This window comes from Chiloscyllium plagiosum, unplaced genomic scaffold (assembly GCF_037043375.1).
Source record: "Chiloscyllium plagiosum isolate Xiang-an unplaced genomic scaffold, Cpla_swu_hap1 HiC_scaffold_2, whole genome shotgun sequence".
Taxonomy (NCBI): domain Eukaryota; kingdom Metazoa; phylum Chordata; class Chondrichthyes; order Orectolobiformes; family Hemiscylliidae; genus Chiloscyllium; species Chiloscyllium plagiosum.
Window position 1 is genome coordinate 96,127,141 of NW_028270140.1, and position 20,304 is coordinate 96,147,444.

Sequence of the window (20,304 nt, forward strand, 5' to 3'; positions counted from 1 at the left end):
ATGGACTTGTTGGGTCAAAAGGCCTGTTTCCACACTGTAAGTAATCTAAAAAAAAATTAATGAACCTAATTGTTATCCTGCCACTGGAGATCTTGTATCAGCCCCTCCCATCCTCAAGAGAATTTTGTTACTGCAGGAGACTGGTACAATGCTTCTTCCCACACTGTGGTGAGCAGAGCCTCTGTGTTACCCATCACCCCACTAGATTGCAGTAGGGCTACAATGGGCTATATTAAATCCAATCAAATGGGTGTTTTCTGGGTGATGGAGTGAAGGGATGAGATTCTTTTCATGTAGCCAACGCAGCCATTGTTTGCACTCCGCACATAGTCAATAAATGACCAAACTGTCACTGCTTTAATTTATGCACAATCAGCAAGAAAAAAGAAATCATTTTGATTTTAGATGCATTTAATTACAAGTTTACATTTCTTTATGGTGCTTCAGCTCAGATACAATATTCCTCATATTTGTCACTGTAGAAAATGGATGACAGAAGTCTGGAAAACTTGTACTAAGTAATTATTTTTAAATTATGATTTAATAAGTTCATCTTCAAGTGAACAATTCTATTTCAAACACATACCTTGTTTAGCCAGATTTATGCAAATACCACGCTAGCTTTCAATAATATATGCTGGAAGTTTGCATCAAACTGGATCTATGATATAAATTTTTAAGAATACACTGATTATAAAGCAAGGTTGGCAATGAGCTGTCTGCAGTCTTGACAGAGCAATGGTACACCAGTTCGGTGGAGCTAATTTTGCAATGTTTGGTCGATGTGAGGAATAAACATAACAAAATAAATCCTCTGATGGAGCAGTTTTTCTCAATAATACGGAAATGTAATGATCAAAACAAAGATTATACAGGTTGCACTTTGCTTATTATCGCAGGCTGTCTTCAGGAAATTGATGTGATAATATTTCATCTTTCATTAACGGAAGCGGTGACCTTTTCGAGATTTATAAAGTCATGTGGCCAAAGATAAGGTGAATAGTCAAGGTCTTTTACCCAGGGGAAACTAGAGAGCATAGATTTAGGGTGAGAGGGGAAAAATTTAAAAAGGATCCAAGGGGGTACCACTTTTCCACAGAGGATGGCATATTATGGAATAAGCCACAGAGGAAGTAGGGTAGGGGACAAGTACAATTACAACATTTAAAAGACATTTGGACGTACATTGATCAGAAAGGTTTAGAGGAATGTGGACCAAACACAGGCAAATGGAACTACCTCAGTTTAAGAAACCTGGTTGGCATAGACAAGTTGAGTTGAAGGACCTGTTTCTGTGCTGTATGACTCTATGATTCTATGACTCTATAAGTGCTTTAAATGAGAAGTTATACTCCTCTAATTTTTAGTGCATTTGTAGGAACATGACTCTACTCATCAACCATACACTTCTTTGAAGTGGATAGTTTTGGTTCCTGGATAGTAGGAGACAGCAGCAACAACAACATGGATTTGTTTGAATTAACGCACAAATCAGATTTAAGGCAGTTTTCTAAACAGTTGTCAGAGAAGATATGGAATGCTTATTCAATATACATAGATTTCTACAATCCTTACACAGAAACAAACGTGGTAAGTTAAAGTCTCAGTTGATTTGTGGATTGCTCATGGAGACAGATCATTCATCATTGTAACCATCCAGCAGGAAACCAAAATATAGAACCAGATGTTAGACAATGTGATGAAAGTTATACCTCCTCATTATAGTAGTAAATATATTTAATAAGAGGTGAAATTAAAAATATCATGAATTTCAACACTACAGGTAGCTATGATCACAGTTTTCGACCGCTGGTACAAATGAAGTTCTAATGATTTTTGGACTCACTTGTGGTTGTAGCACAGATGGTTCAATTTTTCAATGTAAGTCCTCCTTCCTAAGTTATTATGTTAGTCATTGGAATAGCTTAGCCTTTACCACAATTGGTGAGAAAACATAAGAATGGAAGAAACATGGACAACATTAGGACATACTGCACATTAAACTCCTCCATCATTCAAAACAATCATGAATGATCACTATTGTGTTCTGTGCTATGTCTCACTGTCAGTATGCTAGTACATCTTAAAGACACATGCTCATGATACCATCACTGCATCACAGCATGTAAATTGAGGGTAGAAAGATCTCACACTCCATCTTGTTGTGGATCACTTGAAGCACGAAATTCTATTAGAAGCAGACTCCTCTGTTTTAACATAATAGCTTAATATTGGCTCAGACAATTTTGTACCAGTGGGATATAATGTTTGTAGGTAATAGTTGTTATAAATGTCTGCTGGCTTCATCAGTAAAACAAAACCAACACCTAGGTTCTTATGTTACGAGAGATAACATAAGCATTGCTGCATCAGGTAAAATTCACTGTTGCAGACAAACTTTAATCAAACACCAGCATCAACTCCAGGTTCCTCCTTATCGCTTATCTCTTGATTCCTTCAGCCCCAAAGTTTATCTTTATCAGCCTTGAATATGCTCATTAGCTCAGCTTCCTTATCTCTTGCAATAGGGAGCTCAAAGGATTTAAACCCTTTTGAGTGAAGACATTTCTTTTTTCCTCAGTCACAAATGGCTGATCCCTTGTCTTGAGACAAGGTACTTGGCTCTCCATCCATGGGAAACAGCCTCTCAACATTATAGTGAGCCGCCAAAGAATCTTCAATGTTCCAATAAGATCAACACTGATTCTTCGAGACTTATAAAAATGAAGGTCCATCCGAATCATTTTCTCCAAATAGAGCTCACTCATCCCAGATTCAAACTAATGTAAAGAACAACATTTAAAAGGTTGCAGTTTGTCACCAAAGAGAAATTTGAGGTAAAGACTAAAAATCATAGTAATGATTTAAATTGTATGTTGGAGATATTGAGCAAGTGTTTGCCCTGCTGTTGGAGGCTTGCCAACTTGTAAAGGTAAGTCAACTTGTCTAGAACCAGATAGGTGTGCAAGCTACCAACAAGACAAAGCTGTCATCGAGTTCTTTGACACTTGACTTGTACTTAACTCCATCTTTGTTTATCTGAATTGTTTCTACAAATCTGAGAATAAAATTAATTAATCTGTATCACCTCAAGGATTTGTGTCTCAGTTAGTAAAGAGTTATGGTAAGTTTTGCTTTAAGACTTAATCATAAGACTGACATGGTGACTTAGAAAATTTAATCTATTTTAATTGAGAAATCCAAGTGAAAGGGTGAAGCACGACCCCGCAAAGGCAAGAAAGCATAAAAGAACAAGTAAATCAGGGGAATAATGATTCAATAACACAAAACATGGACTGGAAAGATCTCCATTCAGCATCTTCAGTAGTGGTGGAGTCCAACATAATAATGCAAAAGACAAGACTGAGGTGTTTATAAGCACCTTCAGTCACAAATGCTAAGTAAATGATTCATCTCAGCTTTGTCCTGAATGACTACTATATCCAAAAGACCACCAATCTTTCAGCATTTATACTTTTAGCCACTCCTTTTTTTTAGTAGAGTTGCAGTGCTGGCACCTACCTGTCAAGAATCAATCAGGATCCAGAGGGCTGGATTTTACAGTGCACTGTGGTACCTACAGCACCAGCTAAAGAGTGAAGATGAAGCTCACACACTGTTTCCGCCTGCTCCACTGCAATATAATGCTGACAGTAGCATTAATTAGCAAAGTTTGAGGCTTCTGCTACTATCCTGGGCTAATACTCTCCCTTCAGATTGCTGCAACCTAATCTGATGCTCAACAGCTCAGTATTGCCAGCTGTGCCAGGCTTTAAAATGTGGTTATGGCTGAGACTACAGGCAATCCTGAGGAAGAGAAGGCCTTGGAGCCAGGACTCCGAAATAAGTCCAGAGTGTTAGCAGGACAAGGCTGGCTGGTCCTGATCAAAAGGCAGCTGAGGATCATGAAGGGTCAGATTGGAGATGCCAGGTAGCAAGGCAAGGAGGAAAGGATAACCTTGGGAAAATGCATCCCTAAATTTGCCAAGGGATTCCATCAAGATTGCCAGCACCAGTGTGAGCAGCTAAAGCAGTCAGCTACCCACTTGGTACAGATTCTCCTCCCCCTCCTACCGCAGGCCCTTTGCTAAAGAGGGACTGTAATTTTGAACTTTTAAGTTATTTCTATATTTTTCTATTTTGTACCGAAGATTTTGTACCTAGGTACCTTTGTACCTAAGATGGTACCAGGAATGGCAACTTTATATATTTTTCACTGTACTTCTGTACTTGATTACATGTGGCAATAAAACCTAATTCTAGTTCTAATCCCCTCACCGGTATGGGTAAAATAGTCATGGGAGTGTGATGAGGTCCATCGGTGGATATGAATTGTGGCCAGCTGCTCAATATATGCACCACTATGCCATCAGATTTGAAACAGATCATTCTGGGTGGGTAGATGGAAGGCAGGCATTTTATGAAGCCCTGCCTTCAAATCTATTAGCAGTGTAACGCGCAGCCCTATGATTCCTGACCACACACTAATCCCATTAGGTGAAACCTACTGAGATTGCTTTCTAAGGCCAAATGCAAACAGTACTCAAAGTGGCACTCAGTCACAGGCGTGGTCCCAGAGGACTGAAGAATAGCCAACATTATTATTTTGTTTAAAAAAGAAAACAGAAATAATCCAGAAATTACAGGCTGGTGAGCCTTATGTCAGTGGTAAGGAAATTATTGCAGAAGACTCTGAGGCATAGGATTTAATCACATTTGGAAAAATATGGGCTTATTAGGGTTATAAGCAGCTTTGCTTTTTGTGGGAAGGCTGTGTCTCATGTCAGGCTGGTAAAAGGTAAAGTCACATGACATCATAGTGAGCTGGTAACAGAACTGGGCGAAAATGAGGACTGCAGATGCTGCAGATCAGAGTCAAGATTAGACTGGTGCTAGAAAAGCACAGCAGGTCAGAAATGAAGGGCTTTTGCCCAAAATGTCAATTTTCTTGCTCCTTGGATGCTGCCTGACCTACTGGTAACAGAACTGGCTTAGTCTGAGAAGGTAGAGAGTAGAGAGTAGCAGTGGAATGGTGTTTTTCTGACTGGTGATCTGTGACCAGCAGCATTTCGCATGGATCAGTGCTGGGATCCCTGTTGTTTGCAAAAGTATAAACACTATGCAGGAGATTGTGGGTTTCCTAATTAGTAAGTTTGCTAATGACACAAAGATTGAGGGAGCTACATATAGTGAGGAGGATAACAGCTGGATATAGATAGGCTGGAGATTTGGGCAAAGAAATAGTAGATGGTGTTTAATCTGGACAAATGCAAGCTGATGTATTTTGGAAGATCAAATGTAGGAGGGAAGTATACAGTAAATGCCAGAACCTTAATAACATCAATATACAGATGGATCTAGTTGTACAAGTCCATTGTTTCCTGAAAGTGACAATACAAATGGCTTGCCTCTATCGGTTGGGGCATAAAGTATAAAAATTAGCAAGTCATGTTGCAGCTGTATAGTAACTTTAGTTAGGCCACATCTGGAATATGGTAGAAACCTGCATATTATTAAACTGAGATTTGTAGTTATTGAGGATGGTAACAAGCACTGATCGCTGTTAAGAAGCCTCTCACCACTCCATGGCAAGAATCTCACCTTGACATCCAGAACTCTATTGGAAAATGCAACAGGTTGCTTCCAAACAAACAAATAATGCTAGAGAACCTCAGCAGGTCTGGCAGCATTTGCAGAGAGAGAAACAGAGTTAATGCTTTGATTCAGGTATGACTGTCCTTTAGAACCTCTTCAGAATTTCAGATTTCCAGTGGTATTTTGTCTCTATTCAAGTTGCTCACAATGTTATGAAAAATGTCTTTGGACACCTCATGTGATTTGTCCAGATTTCACCTAACAGTCCACGTCATTTAAAACTGTATAAAATTTCAGTCTTTGCATTGAGATGCAGATAAGCAATCATAATATAACAAGGTCTCACTGCGAAAACCAGCTAAGGCTCACAATAAAAAGACACAGGCATGCTGCCTGTCCTGTCCCATCCACCTGAATTTGGCTCCTGATTAAAGTCAAAACTCTTATTAATTTTTTCTTGTGTGATTAAATATTTCCTCTTTTGTTGAGTTTATATCTACTCAATATTTCTAATTTATTGTTCCACCTCAGAACACTTCAACCCCAGGGCATCAATGTGGACTTCAACAGTTTCCTCATTTCCCTTTCCCCCACCTCACCCCAGTTCCAAACTTCCAGCTCAGCACTGTCCCCATGACTTGTACTACCTGCCTATCTTCTTTTCCACCTATCCACTCCACCCTCCTCCATGACCTATCACCTTCATCCCCTCCCCCATTCACCTATTGTACTCTATGCTACTTTGTCCCCGCCCCCACCCTCCTCTCATTTATCTCTCCACCCTGCAGGCACTCTGCCTTTATTCCTGATGAAGGGCTTTTGCCCGAAACGTCGATTTTACTGCTCTTCGGATGCTGCCTGAACTGCTGTGCTTTTCCAGCACCACTAATCCAGAATATATTTCCATAGGCACCATCTATTGTCCTGTTGTCCACATGTAAGTCCATTCCTCAGGAAAGACCTTGAAAATGAATGATAGCAGGTACATTTGGTTGCATCACAGTTGAGACTGCCCTAACTATTGTGTATTGCACTGTGTAATTACTCATCGTGAAAACTCACAGCTATTACTGAATTAACTTTGTTTGTACCTCCCTGGCAGACAGGTCAATTTCAAACAGTCCGCAGGTACCTTGGATGAGTACGCTACCACTGTCACAGACTTCATCACACGTATGGGAGGATTGCATACTGAGGAAACCCTGGATGAATCAGGACATACAGAACCTGATAAAAACCAGGTGTGAGGCCTTCAGATCAGGAGATCCACTCAAATATAAGGAATCCAAGTATGACCTTAGCAGAGCCATTAAGACAGCCAAGGACCAATATCGATCCAAACTAAACAGCCAGACAGACACCCAGCAACTGAATGACATCACAGGTTCTAAAATCAGACAGTGCAATATAGCATACAATGACACATCTCTCCCAGATCGTCTCAATGCCTTCTATGCTCACTTTGAGCAGAATTTCGGTGGAAAAGTAACACCGATTCTGATAAGTCCTGACGAACCTATCCCAACAGTCACTGCATCAGAGGTCAGATCAATTTTCCTTCAGGTGAATCCAAGGAAAGTGATGGGAGCAGACCGAGTACCAGGTTGTGTACTCAAAGCACGCGGAGACCAACTTGCAGGGGTCTTCTTGGGCATCTTCATCCTCTCCTTGCAGCAGGCCACTGTCCCTGCCTGTTTCAAATGGGCCAACATCATCCCTGTGACTAGATTAGATTAGATTAGATTGCTTACAGTGTGGTAACAGGCCCTTTGGCCCAACAAGTCCACACCGACCCGCTGAAGCGCAACCCACCCAGACCCATTCCCCTACATTTACCCCTGCACCTAACACTATGGGCAATTTAGCATGGCCAATTCACCTAACCTGCACATTTTTGGATTGTGGGAGGAAACCCACGCAGACACGGGGAGAATGCGCAAACTCCACACAGTCAGTCGCCTGAGGCGGGAATTGAACCCGGGTCTCTGGCGCTGTGAGACAGCAGCGCTAACCACTGTGCCACCGTGCCGCCCCTTTTACAGTGCAGAAGCTGGCCATTCTGCCCATCATGACCACACTGACTATCCAAATAGCATCCCATCCATGCTATGCCAGTAACTCTGCATTCCTCATGGCTAATCTACCTAGCTTGACATCCCTGGACACTGTGGGGCAATTTAGCATGGCCAATCCACTCAATATGCACTTCTTTGGACTGTGAGAGGAAACCAGAGCATCTACAGGAAACCCTCGCAGACTTGGGGAGAATGTGCAAACTCCATACAGACAGTAGCGTAAGGCTGGATTGAACTTGGATCCCTGGTGCTGTAAGGCAGCAGTGCTAACCACTGAGCCACTGTGACTAAGAAGGCTCATGCAGCATGTCTCAATGACTACCACCCAGTGACCCTAACTTTGGTGGTCATGAAGTGCTTTGAAAGGCTGCTCATGGCATTAATCAACTCCAGGCTCCCCACTACTCTTGAACCACTCCAATTTGCCTATCGGACCAACAGATCCACATCAGATGCCATAACACTTGCCCTTCACTCCTCCCTAGAACATCTTGACACAAGAAGAGTTATGTAAGAATCCTACTCATTGACTGCAGTTCAGCCTTCAACACTATTATTCCCTTGAGACTGATTATTAAACTTAGTCATCTTAGATTGAGCCCCACTCTCTGCAACTGGATCCTCAGTTTCCTGACCCACAGGTCACAGTCAGTGAAGATTGGGGACAATATTTCATCCTCACTAATACTCAATACTGGAGCCCCCCCCCCAGGGGTGCATCTTCAGCCGCCTACTGTACTCGCTGTATACCCATGACTGTGTCGCCAAATACCAGACAAGTTCACTGATGACATCACCATAGTCAGTTGAATCTCAGATGGCAATGAAACAGACTACAGACGGGAGGTGGAAGACCTGGAAAAATGGTGCACTGAGAACAACCTAGCTCTCAATGCCGCCGAAACCAAGGAACTCATTATTGATTTCAGTGGGATGTTATTCATGCCCCTCTCCCATTAACAGCACAGAGGTGGAACAAGTAGAGAGTGTCAAGCTCCTGGAAGTGGTCATCAACAACAAGCTTTCTTGGACTCTTCATGTGGATGCACTGGTTACAAAGATCCAACAACATCTCTTCTTCCTCAGACAGCTGAGGAAAAATGGCATGACAGCGAATACCCTTGCCAACTTTTATAGGTGCACCATCGAGAGCATTCTGTTTGGATGTATCACTACCTGGCATGATAAGTGTACCATTCAAGACTGTTACAGAGAGTGGTGAACTCGGCCTGGACAAGCACAAAGGCCAACCTCCCATCTATAGAATCCATCTACCAGGCCCACTGTCAAGGAAAGGCTGCCAGCATTCTCAAAGATCCATCCCACCCTGGCAATGTTTTTCTACAACCTCTACCATCAGGGAGAAGGTACAGAAGCCTGAACACATGCACCAGCCGGTTTTGAAACAGTTTCTACCCTCCTTTTGTTAGAATACCGAATAGTCTCACAAACTCTTGGCATTTGCCTGTACCTGCATTTTTGTTTTGTCACTATTTACCTATTATTTACTTACCTATACTACTTAACTCTGTGATCTGCTTTCATTGCTCGCAAAATAAAGTTTTTCACTGTGCCTCAGTACACATGACAATAAATTCAATTCAATTCAATAATATAATAAAATATTCCAAAGCTCCACATAGAATCAATAAAAAGCGAAATTTAACACTTGACAAGATAATAGGGCAGATGATCAAAGTGTGGTCAAAGAGATATGTTTAAATGTCTGGAGGCTACAGAAGAAAGTTTGCAATGTTACATCTTTGCTGGTTTACTGAGAAATGAATGAGCTGAGAAATGACTGTTCTCAACTTTAACGTACAAACTTGATACATTTGCGTAAGGTCCACCTGTCCTATATTTTAGGAGAATCAGTAACTCACTTAAGATCAAACAATTACCATATGGGGATTACCAAATGGATTGGAGCATTCATGAAGGCAGCTCAACACCACCTTCTCAAGGGCAACTAGGGATGAGCAATAAATGCCCACTCAGTGACTCCCACATCCCATCCAAGAATAAAAAAAAGTCTTAAAATAGCAGCTAGAAGAACGTCATACAAACATATTCAGCTCAATCTATTGATTGCATCAGCTAGACTTTTGTGCGTTTGGGTGAAAAAAGCTATTTTAAAATTGACTGATTTTTTTAAACAAGCTCTATTAATTATATAATTTCTCTAAATTATTAGTATTTTGAACTAGTCTAACCAATAAAAAAGGATACAGTCAGTGAAAAAATAAACAAATATGATGTCACAAAGCCAGAGCAGAGAATCATTCCTTTGTCATTTACCAGGTTTTCTTTGTATATTCCCAGAGCCGAGTAAATGAGAATTGAGAGCAAGGAGGACAGGACAAATGAGACTGCAGTTCGTTTACCTGTGAGTAATCACAAAAACATAAAATTAAACAGAAATAGGTCACAAAAATTAATTTGAAGTACAAAATTATGACCATAAAGTAAATCACAGGTTTTATCATTGTGATAAAGCAAATATTAGTAGAATTACAATTAGAATTAGCTTTATTTCACATGTACCCAAATGAGTACAGCGAAATCTTTACAAGTTGCCACTCACGCACCATCTCAAGTAGAAAGGTACATAGGAACAGATTCGTAAGAACAAATTCTTAGGAAAACAAAATCAGAAAAATAAAGAAATAAAAAGCCCAGTATTACAGATTATAGGAATAAATTAGAAAAGTTATTAAATAGTTCAAAATGACTGTCTTTCCAATCCAGTCCATGCCACCACCTAGTCTTTAGTCTGCACTGGGCCTTGACTCCAGACCATGCTGGGCTTCCCCTCAAGGCTCTCGAGGCTGGGAGACCATTCTGGAATCATCTCGAGGGAGAAAATCCACGCTGAGACCTAACGACCACCACATTGGGCTGCCAAGGGACTGCCAGGCCAAGCCACCAAGAGACTATTACGCTGTGCCAGGAAATCGCCACACCAGGTTGGGAGACAGGACACTGTGCCAAGAGACCACCATGCCAGGCAATGAGACAGCCACACCAGGCCAGGAGACAGCCATGCCAGGCTGGAAGATAGCCACAATGGGGCGGGAGACAGCCACGGCAGGCTGACAGGCCACTATGCTGAGCAGATTGATTGCCACACTGGACTGAGAGATCACCACACTGGGTCTGCATTGAGACCAAGAGTCCAACTCTGTGCTGAGGCCAAGAGTTCAGGGCCTCGCCAGAAGAAAGAAGGAAATAAAATACAAAAAGAAAAAAGAGAGGGAAAGAGAAAAGCATCTGGAGCAAATGAACTCCAGCTGAGGAGCCCTACTATGCCACCCTCCTGGAAGAAAGAATAGTGGCAACAGCATCCATCTTCTGTTACAGTATTGACTCAGAATATTAATATCCAAATATTACATTCCCCTGCTAATAATCTACATTCAAACATTGGAGTTTTGATGCTTTTTAACTTATCTTATTGATATTGTGATAAGGCAAAGTGGGAACAATATACAATGCTCCAAGCTGTTTGGAATTAGGAATCCTGAGTTCACTCTGTCTGACATGTTCTAATGCACATTTAAAAATGGCTCATTTCTATCTAAAGTCAGTCATAACATAAACCAGATATAAACATTGTAACCAGCTTACTGAAGAAATGAACAGTTCTATTATTCAAGCTATTTTGAAAGGGTTTGAAATCCCCACAGTACAATAAAGTAGGCTTCCAGATTTCTTTTCAATCTTACCACTGGCAAGCTGTAGGGAATATATGTGTTCTTAAGTTGTGCCACTTCCCATATGTTCCAGCTTTGTTCAGAGCGAATAGGGCAACCTGCATATTTCCGTATGCCTAAGCTACATCTGCACTGCCGTAAAGAGGTGATTAATCAGTTCAGGTACAAGGGAGATAATGAGCCTCTTGAGTCGAACACAGCAATCAGTGCACTGGGTCCAAAGGTATCATTTATTTGATGATGTGAATCACAGAAATGAACACAGACCAGCATATTTACCTTTCACCATGTCAACAGTAAAATAAAACAAAGGGTGGTATTACCCCTTTTCTAAAGTATAGGGGAGAGTGTATTAATCAGTGACTAACTCACCATACCCACTGCTGAGAAAACTTATTATATTGCTTGCCAATCAGCTCAATATGCGCTGAAAGTCAAGCTTCACTGAGTTTCTCCATGAATTGTGGGCTTGGACACTGGCCAGCAGCTCCCAGCCTATCAGAAGCTTGCAGTTTCTGGATCCTAATGTCTTCTAGTCGAGGCCTATTCCACAGTGGTGAGAAAGTAATTACCTTTTATATTCTTCTCAAATGATGGTAGTCGTGGGTAGTGTCTGCTCAGGGGTCAGAAACAAAGGTAGAGGTGAGGCTTTTTGAGACCAACCCTTTGCCCCCTCAACTACATGTCTACAATTGCCCAGCTTGGCATAATTGGAGGTCTTTCCTCTAATCAGCAGGTAGGTTGCCTTGGTTTCCCTCCACAGTCAGGTGATTGGGGAGATGGCTGGCTGAGGCCCCAAAGTGGCCAGTAATTGACCACTTAAGTGTCTAAATTGGAATTGAGCAGGTCTTATGGGTCCTACTTGTCCATAACTTAATTGGTGAGGTGATGTGAAGTGGGTGAGGTCCTCTCCAAGATCAACCAGCCCAATTATTATCTTATCGCAATTCCTCTCTCACCACCTCCAGGGAGAGGGAAAAGGCACTCACGGTTCCCTTTTCATCAACAGAAAGGAGCAGAAGGGAGAATATAATATTCAAACTTATAGCTTAACTAAAAACAGAAATGCTGGAACCCCACAATTAATGACAGTTACAGAACAGAACACCTTTCTGTCTATTGTGTCTGCATAAATCCTCTGAATTAACATTTCAGTTTGTGCCACTTTCCTGTCTTCTCCCCATAATCCTGCACATTGTTCCTTTTCTAATAATAATCTAATTCACTTTAGAGAGCTTCAATTGAACCTGCCTCTACCATACAGTCAAGCAGTAATTCCAGACTGTAACCACTTGCTGCATGGAAATGTTTTTCCTCACATCTTGATTGCTTCTTTGCCAATTACTTTGAATCTATGCCCTGTTCGTCTGATATAATTTCTCCATCAGATTCATTCTCAGTCTTCTCTCTTCGAAGAAAAACAGTCCCAACTTCCCTAATCCATTTTAGTAACTGAAGTTCCTCCTCTCAGAAATCATTTGCATAAATATTTTCAACACTCCCTCTATTGCCTTCATATCGTTCCTACGTATAGCCCTCAGAACTGCACACAACAGCTGAGGCCAAATTTACACAAGATTAACATGATCACCTTGCTTTTATATTCCATGCTGCTATTAATAAAGGGGAGTATGGTATATATTTTATGAACCCACTCTCTCAACCAGTCCTGTCACCTGAAATGAACTTATGCAAATATATAGGAGAAAGTGAGGACTGCAGATGCTGGAGATCAGGGCTGAAAAATGTGTTGCTGGAAAAGCGCAGCAGGTCAGGCAGCATCCAAGGAGCAGGAGAATCGACGTTTCGGACATAAGCCCGTCTTCAGGAATTTTATGCAAATATATACCCAGCTCCCTCTGCTCCTAAAGACCTTTTAGAACTGTACTGTTTTTCATATTGTATCCATATACAATATAGATTGTATATGGATATACAATTAAATTTCATCTGCCACCTGTCTACACACTCCATCAATTTGCCTATATCCTTTTCAAATACTACACTACCCACCTCACAGTTCACATGCTTTCAAGTTATGTATCAACTGCAAGGTTTGAAATTGTACCTTGTCCACCAAGACCTAGGTGTCTTTTTTCTTCACATGAATCAGATGAATATCGTTTTGTGTTAACTTGCCATCCTGTTCATTTTTCACAGATGGCTGGTAAATGACCTTTCCAGTTATTCAATTATGAGAGGCTGTTACGACACGGCAGTGAACCCTTCTGTAAATTAAACCTAACACCCAGACAAGCTCACCTCGCCTTGTAATCTGATAAACTATGAGTGACAGAGAATTCCCAAATTCCACTATTTAAAGGAAATAATATCAATTTATTCCTTAACTATAAAAGTGAATATTAAACAAAAACTATTCACAGTTCTAAGCCCCTTTCTCTTAACTGCTTGTTACCTGTCTCCAACTATATAATAATGTACTGTTCCACTAAAAACATGTAGTAAGATTACATCAACTTAATTTCAAAACCATACAGCTGCTGTCACCTCTGGTGTCTTTATTGTTTCAGCTGAAAATCTCCCTGGGTCATCTTCTGTCTTTTAGTCATAGAGTCAGAGAGTCAGAGTCAAACAGATCCTTCAGTCCAACTTATCCATGCTAACCAGATATCCCAACCCAATCTAGTCCCACCTATCATCACCCGGCCCTCCAAACTCTTCCTATTCATATACCCATCCAGATGGCATTTAAACATACAATTGTACCAGCCTCCACCACTTCCTCTGGTAGCTCATTCCATACACATACCACCCTCTGCATGAAAATGTTGCCCCTTACGTCTCTTTTATATCTTTCCCCTCTCACCCTAAACCCATGCCCTCTAGTTCAGGACTCCCCCACCCCAGGGAAAAGACTTTGTCTATTTATCCTATCCACGCCCCTCATGATTTTATAAACCTCTATAAGGTCACCCTTCAGTTTCCGACACTCCAGGGAAAACAGCCCCAGCCTATTCAATCTCTCCCTTTAGCTCAAATCCTCCAATCCTGGCAACATCCTTGTAAATCTTTTCTGAACCCTTTCAAGTTTCACAATATCTTTCTGATAGGAAGGAGACCAGAATTGTATGCAATATTCCAAAAGTGGCCTAACCAATGTCCTGTACAGCCACAACATAACCTCCTATACTCAAAACTCTTGCCAATACAAGAAAGCATACCAAGTGCCTTCTTCACTATCATATTTACCTCCAAATCCACTTTCAAGGAGCTATGAACCTGTATTCCAATGCCTCTTTGTTCAGTAACACTCCCCAGGACCCTACCATTAAGTATATAAGTCCTGCTAAGATTTGCTTTCTCAAAATGCAGCACTCACATTTATTTAAATTAAACTCCAACTGCCATTTCTCAGCCCATTGGCCCATCTGATCAATATCCCGTTGTCATATGAAATAATCTTCTTCACTGTCCACTACACATCCAATTTTGGTGTCACCTACAAACTTATTAGTTATACCTCTTATGCTCACATCCAAATAATTTATATAAATGATGAAAAGTAGAGGACCCAGCACCAATCGTTGTGACACTCCACTGGTCACAGGCCTCCAGTCTGAAAAACAACCCTCCATCACCACCCTTTGCTTTCTATCTTTGAGCCAGTTCTGTATCCAAATGGCTAGTTCTGGCTGTATTCCATGAGATCTAACCTTACTAACCAGTCTCCCATGTGGAACCTTGTCGAATGCCTTACTGAAATCCATAAGATCTCATCTACCGCTCTGCCCTCATCAATCATCTTTGTTACTTCTTCAAAAAACTCAATCAAGTTTGTGAGACATGATTTTCCATGCACAAAGCCACGTTGACTATCCCTAATCAGTCTTTGCCTTTCCAAATACATGTATATCCTGTCCCTCAGGATTCCTTCCAACAACTTGCTCACCACCGACGTCAGGCTCACTGGTCTATAGTTCCCTGGCTTGTCCTTACCACCCTTCTTAAACAGTGGCACCACATTAGCTAACCTCCAGTCTTCCAGTACCTTACCTGTGACTATCGATGATACAAATATCACAGCAAAGTTCCCTAGCTTCCCACAGAGTCCTGGGGTACACTTGATCAGGTCCTGGGGATTTATCCACCTTTATGTATTTCACGACATCCAGCACTTCCTCCTCTGTAACATGGACATTTTTCAAGATGTCACCATCTATTTTCCTACATTCTGTATCTTCCATGTCCTTTTCCACAGTAAACCCTGATGCAAAATATTTTCCCCCATCTCCTGCGACTCCACACCAAAGGCTGCCTTGCTGATCTTTGAGGGGCCCTATTCTCTCCCTAGTTACCATTTTGTCCTTAATGTATTTGTAAAATCCCTTTGGATTCTCCTTAACTCTATTTGCCAAAGTTATCTCATGTCCCCTTTTTGCCCTCCTGATTTCCCTCTGAAATCCTACTGCCTTTACACTCTTCTAAGGATTCATTCTGCAAAGGTGTTTCATATGAGAAAGGTACCTTTGATAGAAAGTGTTTTGAATGGCTGTCTTTCTCAATAGCAGTTACTCTGTCTGACTTACAAAATGCCTGCTTTTTTATACCCCAAACATCAGATCGTCTCATTAGTTTGAGGTTGGTAAAAACAATAAATTCAAATTCAATTGGGTTTTAGTATCCTGGGATATAATTTAAACTGATTGATTAAATTTGAATTGTTGTCAAAACAGCAACCAACTCAGATATCTATTTCTCAGCAAAATGTTCCTTTTTTTCAATTTTCCAGTATACACTGAGATTACTAGCTTGTCATATGACACGTGCTTGTAAGCATTCAGTCTCTCTTAAAAGTACAGTACACGCCTTCAACATCATAACAAGGGTGTGAAAAAGAAGTGGCTTTGGCGTAGGATGGTCAAATGGGTGAACTAATGAAAACTGACTGAATCTTGTAATAATCACAGCATCCTGGATGTCTTGGACAGCAATCTATATGATCCAACACCCTCTTTACTTTTCTTCTGCCTCCTCCTCATTTTTTTCCTTCTCTTCCTCAGAATTTTCGAAAGTGGCTCTGTGTTTTGCACTTTATTAACATGCAGGACCAGTGAACAATTTGAACAACAAACAATTTATTACAAAGTGATTTTAGTTAAGAATTGATCTACTGCTGTTGCATAGGGCCCTGATGGGACCACACCTGGAGTAGAGTGTACAGTTTTGGCTTTTTTACAAAGGGATATACTTGTCTAGGAGGTGGTGCAATGAATATTCACTATACTAATTTCTGAGTTGAGGTGATTGCCCTATGACGATGGATTGAGTAGACTAGACTTGCATTTCTTAGAGACTACAAGAATGAACAGCAATCACAATAAAACATATAATATCCTTCAGAAACTTGACAGGGTAGAGAGACTGAAAGAATGGTATTCCAACCTTTAAAGTCTCGAACTAAGATTCAAATCTCTGAATAGAGATTGATCAGTTTGGACTGAAATGAGAAATCTCTACCATCAGAAGATCTGAATCTTTGGAGTTCTCGATACTGTAGGGTTCTGGATGCTCAAGTGTTCAGTATATTCATGACAGAGGTTGACACAGGTTTTTGGCTACTAAAGGAATGAAAGGTTATGAGGAATTTACAGAATGGTATCGCTGAAGTAAAAGATTAGACACAATCTTGTTGAGTGGCAAGCAAGCCTCCATCTGCTCCAATTATTAATATTCTTCTGTATTTCTCACAGACTCACACAGATTAGTTTTGCTTGATACTGTCATAAGATAATGTACATCTCACACAACTCAATTTAAAAAGCTTATCTTCTAGTGATCCAAGATTAGAGATGATATTTACTCTAAAGAGGGTCTGCTGTATTTCTATGGTTCACTTGTGCTATGGCAGTAAACCAGAATCATTCTAAAGCTATGTAGCACAGAACCGTTGGTTTATAACAGCAGAAAGGAGCATGAGAAAGGACTATGAAATTACTTTGTGTATTTCGCTTGTTGTATATTCCAACCTAATAACAGATGTATTTCTTTGAAATGCAACAAATACTTAGTGCTGAATTAAAGGTACAATGAATTTGTCTGCCAAAAGTTTTTTTCCCTTTGAAAACAAGAGTATTGTGTCACTCGAACACAATGGGCCAGAATTTACTACAGCTGGTTTCCTCCCATTGTCCTTCATCCTAACTTTTTAGTTAAAAATCTTTTTGCATCACAAATGGCTGGAAGATACAAGGCAATAGAATCTTGAGGAATAATCGACCCTACAGTCTATCTCTTCAATCACCAAGACGTAAGTACTGAGAGAAAGAGCAATGGTACAACAGCCTTGAACAAAATCATACACAACATTCTCCATGATTGTCACAATGATGCAATATCCTTCCTCTTTCATCTTTCTGCAGCCTTTGATATAATTGACCACAAATCATTCTCTAATACTGTATGGCCCAGCTCTGTGTAACTGTCTTCTCCTTATTACCACTTATAGCTACTGGATCTTAGAAAGGACACGTGAATTCATCTTAGAATCTACACTTATTTCTTTTGTCACCTAAAATTCTGTACTCTTCTGTTTGTAATATTCAACCACAATTATAAAGATAGCTTTCTCATGCAAACAAACAACACTCAACTCTACCTGTTCACATACTCCCTGAATCCCTAGACCACTTACATATATCAACTGTTTTCTAGGCATCCAGTTTGGGTGGAATGTAGCTTCCTTAGTTTAACTTTGATAAGACTGGTAAATTACCATCTTTGGCTCAGCCAAAACCTCCAGAGCCTTACCATCAATTTCTTCCAATATCTCAGTCTGAGTGAAGCTGTTCATAATCTCAAAATCCTGTTCAGTTCTAAACTTAGGATCTAACTAAAATCCTCACTGTCACAAAGCACACCTATCTCCCTTTCAACAATATCAATAACTCCATTCCTATCACAGCCCATAGCCTGCTAATAAACACCTCCATCCCTGTATTCCTTTTATCCCTTGTACATCAAACTATTCTAAGGCTCTCATGACCGTTCTCCCATCCGCCAAAATCTGTAATTGTCAGTTGTGTAATAAACTTTGGTATGTATATCCAATTCAAAGGAGGGTGATCACTCAGTTGGCTAGACAGCTAGTGGTATAGATTAGGTTAATGCCAACAGCACAGAGTTTGATCCCCATGCTGACTGAGGGAGACTTATCTTCCTCCTTGCCTACACATCATAAAAAAAACTGCACTTCACCATAGTTCAGTGAACAATTGCCAAGGACCTGTCTTTGGTCAGAAAACCAAAGATGTGGGGATCTACCTTCTCACCTACCAATATATCCTTCTGCAGTGACATTAGCACCTTGCTTCCAATTGCCCCAGTTAAAAATTCTCTTCCTTTTATTTCAATGGGAAAAAGCACCCAGCCAGTTCACCAAGGTGCTGTAAATTTCCAGCGGAGGAAAATTGCTTTTGCAATTCTATGATATATTTGAAACACTAATACACTGGAATTTTCAATATGATGTGAATGGCAAGTTATCTTTTTTATGACAAGCTTGCTACTACAGTTTTCAATTTTTCAGTCTCTAATTATGAGTCTGTTGACTCTTTTCTGTGTGTGCTATTAGCCAAGCCTCAGTGTAATTACACAGAGAAATAGAAATCAAACTGAGACGAAGCAAGCAATTTTGATAAAGACACTTGTAAATAGAGCTCCTGCATACATAGAGCCATGCATATCTCTGAAGTATCTCTTAAATAAAAGAAACAATATAAAACAATTAACAATGAGATAGAGATTAGAGTAAATTTGTTGGATCCAGGACCTCTCTTTTCTTTGCTGAAAGTTCCACCCATGCTGTGGGATTCATAGAGTTCGATCTTTAACACCTATTTATTCACTAGTGGATGGACAGTACAGATGTAGCTTCTGGAGTAATGGTGCTGAAAGAGCACAGCAGTTCAGGCAGCATCCGAGGAGCAGTAAAATCGACGTTTTGGGCAAAAGCCCTTCATCAGGAATAAAGGCAGAGAGCCTGAAGCGTGGAGAGATAAGCTAGAAGAGGGTGAGGGTGGGGAGAAAGTAGCATAGAGTACAATAGGTGAATGGGGGAGGAGATGAAGGTGATAGTTTGGGGGCGGGGGGAGGGTGGAGTGGATAGGTGGAAAAGAAGATAGGCAGGTAGGACAAGTCATGGGAACAGTGCTGAGCTGGAAGTTTGGAACTAGGGTGAGGTGGGGGAAGGGGAAATGAGGAAATTGTTGAAGTCCACATTGATGCCCTGGGGTTGAAGTGTTCCGAGGCGGAAGAGTGTTCCAGGCGTCTGGTGGTGAGGGAGCGGCGGTGAAGGAGGCCCAGGACCTCCATGTCCTCGGCAGAGTGGGAGGGGGAGTTGAAATGTTGGGCCACAGGGCGGTGTGGTTGATTGGTGCGGGTATCCCGGAGATGTTCCCTCAAGCGCTCTGCTTGGAGGCGTCCAGGCTCCCCAATGTAGAGGAGACCGCATCGGGAGCAACGGATACAATAAATGATATTAGTGGATGTGCAGGTAAAACTTTTGATGGATGTGGAAGGCTCCTTTAGGGCCTTGGATGGAGGTGAGGGAGGAAGTGTGGGCACAGGTTTTGCAGTTCCTGTAGTGGCAGGGGAAGGTGCCAGGATGGGAGGGTGGGTTGTAGGGGGGGGGCATGGACCTGACCAGGTAGTCACGGAGGGAACGGTCTTTGCGGAAGGTGGAAAGGGGTGGGGAGGGAAATATATCCCTGGTGGTGGGGTCTTTTTGGAGGTGGTGGAAATGTCGGTGGATGATTTGGTTTATGCGAAGGTTGGTAAGGTGGAAGATGAGCACCAGGGGCGTTCTGTCCTTGTTACGGTTGGAGGGGTGGGGTGTGGACGAGATGCGTTGGAGGGCAACTTTAACCACATGGGAAGGGAAATTGCGGTCTCTAAAGAACTGG

At 41.2% G+C, this 20,304-nt stretch overlaps 1 protein-coding gene across 1 annotated transcript in view; it reads right to left on the reverse strand.

Moving 5' to 3' along the window:
- The window catches only part of krtcap2 (keratinocyte associated protein 2), a 202,087-nt gene that overhangs the window by 147,643 nt on the left and 34,140 nt on the right, over window positions 1-20,304 (reverse strand). The window contains exon 2 of the mRNA XM_043710253.2: window positions 9,900-10,054. Within this exon, the coding sequence (XP_043566188.1) occupies window positions 9,900-10,054 (155 nt within the window). The remainder of the gene's footprint in view (window positions 1-9,899; window positions 10,055-20,304) is intronic.